Raw genomic sequence first — 6,769 nt, forward strand, 5'->3', positions numbered from 1 at the left:
ACAAAAACTATGACGTAAATCTATTGACATTTTCGTCAACGAATAAAAACGAGACGAAAATGTTAGGGAGGGACGATTTGGGATGAGATTCATTCAGAACGAATCTGCTGCGTGGTTCAGAGGTTAGATGCGTAGCCTACATATGAACCGGCGGGACATAAGCTAACATTCACTTGCTGCACGTCGCATAAAACGTTAAAAAAATGTCAATATGTGGGAGTAAGAGAAGAGCAGACATATGGATAAATCTGACGACACAAGAGAGAACTCAATTCGGTCCGGTTTTCTGAGCGCAGACACTGAAGCACACAAACAGAAAGCGCCTCACAGCGCGCGAGTACTCTTTCGCATCTCATGAACCGAGAATTGCACACAAAATGATGTCGAATTGTCCATTTTGACGAGTATTCACGTAAACACAGTTGATTATGTCTTAAGTGAACGTAAACAGTAGGGAGAACGTGTGTCAGCACATTGCATCCATTGCAGCTGTGCGTTCGGTTTTAAAGGGACAGCAGCCTAATTTAGCTGCTATTGTCCGAGTCATTGATGTTAATCAAGCAACAAAAGAAAGACAGAAAATCACTAACTGCTTAATCAAGCAACAAAAGAAAGACAGAAAATCACTCACTGCTCTTGACTGAAAAACTTTAGTAGCCTTAAAGATTAATCTAAATTTATTTATAGTAATAAATATGTCTGCTTGAAAGAATGAAGAATATGGTAAACAGGTTGCTATAAAGAATGCATAATTAGCCTATATAACCATTGGTATTTAATTAAAAAAAAGATCATGTTCTTGTTCTTTATGAGAAGTGGTTTAATTTAATTTTAACATAAAGGCATGTTGTGTGTCACAGCAGTTAAATCGGTGTCTATCATGATAAAACCTTAATATCAAACCTATATAATGAGTTTGGAAATTTTAGAGTAATGCTTAATAAATGCACTGTAACTAAACCTATTAGATTTTAGCCGACTAAATTTACTGTAGATTTAGTCGACTAAAACTAGACTAAAATTACAAACAATTCAGATGACTACAATATGACTAAAACTAAATGGCATTTTAGTCACAAATTATGACTAAAACTAAATAAAAATTTGCTCTCAAAATTAACACTGCTTTGAATAAGTACACCATTTTCTTTTTACATTAACAGTGCCATATTCATTACCATGCCAATCTCTTTGAGAGCTGTCATGACAGCATGTTTTGCCAGATTGCATCAGAGTCTTCCAGGTGTGTTCTTGCATAGCGCAAACAAGACTGAGTGTGGCACTTTTTCAGGAAAGTCTTCTTTCTTGCCACCCTGCTATAGAGGCCAGCTTTGTGTAACGACACATGAAAGTGTCTGATCATACATAAAGCCACAATACTAACTTTGACAAGAAGGAGTTTAATCGTTAAAAAAAAAAAAAAGAGTAGTGGGTCTACATTAATGGTATATAGCCTGACATGGTGATACATCCTCTGATAATCTCCTGAGATCCAACAGCTAATGCCAGCACATTGCCTTGCACCTTACCTATTGGTGACTTGACAACTGAGTACAGGCATTTCACTCACGTTGGATGTATCAGTGTCACATTTGCATAGGCCGTACTATTTAAATTTGTGATTGGTTGACTGCAAAATTAAAATCTTAAACAGAAAGATAAAATAATGCTATTAACTGTTTAATGGTCATTTCAAATAAGCGTTTCTGTTCAGGATGATTAAACTTGATTTTGTTTTTGCTTTTGTTTATGCTTCTGTTAAAATTTAGTTTGTTTCAGGTTTTTGTTTCATTCCTTAAACCGGTTCATAGCCTTGATAAAAACAATAGTTTTGATCAGTGCTCACAGCAGGGACAGCTTAGTATTTAGGGACCTAGAAAACATTTTCATGTCCAGTTGGCACCTGCCCCCATGGCCTCAAGTGTCTGTAGCAACACATTGTCTCCGCTTTCCCTCCTTTCTTTGTCCTGCTTAGGTTCAAGTCTAATCCCCTCAGTAACGGCAGTAGAGGTTAGATCTTGGTCACATAGTTGCCTGGAAATAAACCTTCTTTATCTCTCAGTTTCCCTGTCCACCATCCAGAGACATCTAGACAAATACATAATGCATAAACATCAAAACTGCTATGTTCTGCCACTAAAAATAAATTGTTTGTGAAAATGCTCACGTGCCAATTTCACACAAACAAAAAATGTTAATCAACAAGACCCACAATGTATCTTTAAAATGGTCTGAGATTCAGATATATGTAAAATGCCCGCAATATTCCCAAAACTATATTCACAAAACATTAAGAATAACATTTTTGTCATTGCCATTTTCTAGTTTAATTTTTTTTATATATTTTGATTTATATTATATATAATAAATCTGCCACAAGTCATTAGAAAAAGTATATGTATATATATTATGCAAAATAAACATTTTGTTAGTTTTCACCTTCATGAGTGATGTCAATGATGTCATCTTCGTTGAAACTGAGCTCATCTGTGTCTTGGGCGTCATATTTGTAAAGGGCTTTACATTGAGGCACCTGGGGCTTCAGCTTGGGGGCCTGTTTGGGCCGAACACTTCCTGGAGCATGAAAAACTGTAAGTGTGTGTCTGATCTTCAGCAGCATTTGATCATCTATATTTTGTTGGTTCTTATAGTCTGTGTATTGGTTTAAAAATGTATATTCTTACAGTCTGTTGTGTTTGACTTATTAACGAATTATGTTGGCTTGATAAATTATTTTTATTTATTGATTCTGTTTGCTTTATCTTTTATAACTGATACAACTTACAGTTTTCCTAAAAATGACAATCAAACCTCAGAAAAATTCCACAGACTGTCATTGACGGGATGTTCAAATGAGCCAAAACTGTTCAAACTACAAATGTGTTACACGTTTACACAGCACGTTTGCACTTGGCAAATCGAGTGACTCCTCTATCTGGATGACCGATCGGATCTCTTTTTCCAGCGCAATATTTAAATAAGTCTTCTGACAGTTTGGGAGAGAGGTGGCGGGTTTTGCGTGACGTCGACCTGCGAATGCAGACACGATGGCTGGATTGCGTTTACATTACATGGAGATCTGATCACAATGCGTCCTCCACTACCTCTGGACTAGAACACACTGATCGGATAACATTCCGATCAGAAGCGCGTTTACACTTGTCTTTTCAATGTGTATGTGGACAACATCCGGATACAGGTCGCATGATAATGCCAAGTGTAAATGCAGCCTAATCTATCTATCTATCTATCTATCTATCTATCTATCTATCTATCTATCAGATACCATACATCATTTCCAGTGTGTGTGTAAGAGCTCAGATCTTCTGCAGACTCACTTTTCGGGACAATGGCCCGCATCTTCTTCCAGACTCTGAACAGCAGGTTGTCCAAGTAACGTGGCACATGAATCAAAGCTCCAGAAGGAGTCTGTGGATCCGGCTGTGATGAGATCTGGACTCTGGAAGAACATTCAGGATCAGAACTGCAGTGGCTTTGGATCAGAAGCAGAGAGAGCAGAGACAGCAGCAGATCACTCACCTTTCCATTGAGACTGGAAACTCCTGCAGAACAAACACACCATTGATCATCAACAACTCAATCAAGCATCAATCAATCAATCAATCAATCAATGATCTGAAATCAGACCTTGAGAAAGCAGACGTCACTGGCTCTCATCATCTCCTCCATGTCTTTGATTGTGTGTGAAAGAGCTGAGATGTGTCTGTTCATCTCCTCCAGCTTCTCCTTCATCATCTGCTTCTTCTGCTCCTCTTCCTCCCTCAGTGCAGTGATTGTAGCTTCTTCTTCATCTCTGAGAAACTGATGAAGCTTCTCAAATTGCTGTTTAATCTGACCCTCCGTGTGCTCAGCTTGAGACTGAAATCAAACCACATTCTCTTCAATCATCTCCATCAACACAATGACATCATTCAGATCTGAGATAAACTCTGATACCAACATATAACGGATCCAGAAGCAGATTGATGATCGTCATTTACAAAAATAATCAACTGGAATCCATTATATTAAATATATCAGATCATAACTGTATATAGTGATCCCACAGCTGTAATGAAAATGACTCTTGATTCTGTCAACCTTGATGTGTTGAACTGTTTCCTCAAACTCTCCTTTCATTGTTTCATTATGTTGAAGTTTCTCTTGTAATGATTTCAGTGCTGTATTGAGTTCCTCCTAGAATTGAACAAAAAGTACATAAAACACCAGATTACAGTGAAGAAAATAAGAGAAGACAATACAGTGATTTGATCATATTAGGGATGCACCAATATGAAAATTTAAACCGATACGATAACAGATAATTCTTTAAATATGAAAGCCGATAACCGATATGTTGGCCGATAAATTTAAATCCAAATTTTTATACAATTTTTGAGAGCCTGATTACCAAGAAAGTCTCACCATCAAAAAACACTTCAACATAAATCAAACATAAAGCAGCCTTACAAATAAATAAAATAATGCTTAAATAATGCAAACAAGTCACTGGACAACTTTACTTAAGTGTAAAAAAAATTAAAAAAAATAATGTGCCATGGATAAATTAAACAGAATAACCTCCGCACCGACAATAATGAAATTATTTGAATTAAACCATATTGTTGATGAAAATAATAAGATACAAATAAAAGTGGTGGTTATTATTAATAATATATCAATGATTTTGAAAAAGAAGTATCTTAAATTAATACCACTGTTTCAAATATCAGCATTGCTGTTTGAGCTTCTGCGCTGTAGCTGAGGAGCAATGAACACCAGTAAACTGAAGCGCTTTGTTAGCGGGTTAATTATGCTATATGAGAATGAGAACATTATACAACATAAACATAATATTATAAATTATCTATGCACAAGGTCAAGGTCAAGTTTATTTGTATAGCCCTCTAAAACAACATACTGTAAATGCTGACCAAAGTGCTGCACAACATACGAGACAAAAACATCCCTCATACAATAGATCTAAGTGTTCTCTCAGGAGAGTAGGAATGGAGAAGATCTGAAATATAAGTAGGGGCAAGACCATGAAGTGATTTAAATACAAATACTAAAACCTTAAAATCAACTCTGAATTGAACAGGTAACCAATGAAGTGACGCTAACACACGTGTGATATGTTCTCTCTTTTTTATCCCCGTTATAAAAAAGAGCCGCGGCGTTCTGTACTAGTTGCAAGCGCGAGAGCGAGGACTGATTTATTCCAGCGTATAGAGCGTTACAATAGTCCAACCTGGTTGAGATGAATGCATGAATAACGGTCTCCAAATCACTAAAGCTCAGAATATTATTTAGCTTGTGGAGTCCCCTAAGCTGCAGAAAATTGGCTCTAACTACAGAATTGATGTGTTTGTCAAATTTTAACTCCGGGTCAAGGGTAACTCCCAGATTTTTCATTTTATCGTGAATGTTTTCTTGAAGGGGGCCCAGGGTAGAACTTAGATTATTTAAAAGGTGTGAAGGGCCAAACAACATAACTTCAGTCTTTTTCTGATTTAGTTGAAGGAAATTATTGTCCATCCAAACCTTAATGTCCTCTAAACAAGCTAGCAGAGAGGACACTGAATCAGTACCTGATTTTAAAGGAAAATAGAGCTGAGTATCATCGGCATAAATATGATATGAAACTTTATGGGACTCAAAAATTAAGCGGAGAGGGAGTAAATATAAAGAAAATAAGATTGGACCCAGAATTGAGCTTGATGAAAATTCTCCAATTTCCACTGAAAAACTCCTATTTGTGAGATATGATGCAAACCAATCTAATGCAACATCACGAATGCCAACTTCAAGGTCTAATCTCTTTAACAGGATACGATGATCCACTGTATCAAAAGCCGCACTTAAGTCCAATAATAGCAGAATAGTACAGTTGCCAGAGTCTGCAGATAGTAAGAGGTCATTTACTACCCTTAAAAGTGCAGATTCAGTACTGTGTTTGGCTCTGAAACCAGACTGAAAAGGATCCAGAATGTTGTTAGAAATTAAGTACGGGGAAATTTGATTTAGTACACACTTTTCCAGAACTTTGTGCAAAAAAATTAAGATTTGATATGGGCTATAGTTATTAAAATCAGAGGGCTCGAGATTTGCTTTTTTGAGTAAAGGATGGACCACAGCCTGTTTAAGGCAAGATGGAACAGTACCTGTTTGTAAGGAGCTATTAATAATAGAAAGAAGACTTGGCAACACAGAGGACAGAACATCCTTTAGTAACTTTGTGGGAATAGCATCAAGAGAGCAAGTGGTTGATTTCATGTTAGAAATAATGTCCAACAGCTCAGAGTGTGAAATAATCTGAAAATAAGAAAAAGCAGAGGGGCAAATATTCACATATTGATAATTCTGTGTTAAATTACCAGAGATCTGTGCCCTAATTTCAGCAATTTTGTTTATAAAGAAGTTACAAAACTTCTAGGCTAGGTTCTGGACCAGCCGGTCTTGAAGGGTTCAATACTGAGTTTAATGTAGAAAACAGTATCTTTGGGCATTGGGAATATTTCAAAATTATGTTAGAAAAGTGTTTTGCCCTTTCCAAGGAAACGTCTCAGGTTACTTATGTAACCATGGTTCCCTGAGTAGGGAATGAGACACTGCATCCTCTAGGGGTCGCTATGGGGTATGCCTCGTCGTGACCCGTGTCTGAAGCATACATTGAAAAAACACCAACGTCAGACGGCCTTTATCCCCTACGGCCAAAGGCCTAGGCTACATACCCAACTTACCTGTTAGGGCCAGACGGGCCAGACTC

General features: G+C 37.1%; 2 protein-coding genes across 2 annotated transcripts in view; both read right to left on the reverse strand.

Annotated features, from left to right (window-relative positions):
• Nucleotides 1–1,148: 1,148 nt before the first annotated feature.
• Nucleotides 1,149–3,758, reverse strand: LOC107693982 (unconventional myosin-Ie-like). Its single transcript, XM_016493601.1, has 5 exons — nucleotides 3,649–3,758; nucleotides 3,541–3,563; nucleotides 3,339–3,460; nucleotides 2,440–2,574; nucleotides 1,149–2,088 (listed from the first exon to the last, which is right to left on the reverse strand). Exons 1-5 carry the CDS (start codon nucleotides 3,754–3,756, stop codon nucleotides 2,012–2,014), a joined length of 465 nt encoding a protein of 154 aa, XP_016349087.1. The 5' UTR covers nucleotides 3,757–3,758; the 3' UTR covers nucleotides 1,149–2,011.
• Nucleotides 3,759–3,786: 28 nt separating this feature from the next.
• LOC107693967 (tripartite motif-containing protein 35-like) overlaps nucleotides 3,787–6,769 on the reverse strand; it is a gene marked incomplete at its 3' end in the record, with an annotated part of 11,900 nt that continues 8,917 nt past the window's right edge. Inside the window, exons 2-3 of the mRNA XM_016493561.1 lie at nucleotides 4,102–4,197; nucleotides 3,787–3,879 (exon numbers count right to left, since the gene is read on the reverse strand). Coding sequence (XP_016349047.1) covers nucleotides 3,787–3,879; nucleotides 4,102–4,197 — 189 coding nt within the window. The remainder of the gene's footprint in view (nucleotides 3,880–4,101; nucleotides 4,198–6,769) is intronic.

This window comes from Sinocyclocheilus anshuiensis, unplaced genomic scaffold (genome assembly GCF_001515605.1).
Source record: "Sinocyclocheilus anshuiensis isolate Anshui unplaced genomic scaffold, SAMN03320099.WGS_v1.1 scaffold1227, whole genome shotgun sequence".
Taxonomy (NCBI): Eukaryota; Metazoa; Chordata; class Actinopteri; order Cypriniformes; family Cyprinidae; genus Sinocyclocheilus; species Sinocyclocheilus anshuiensis.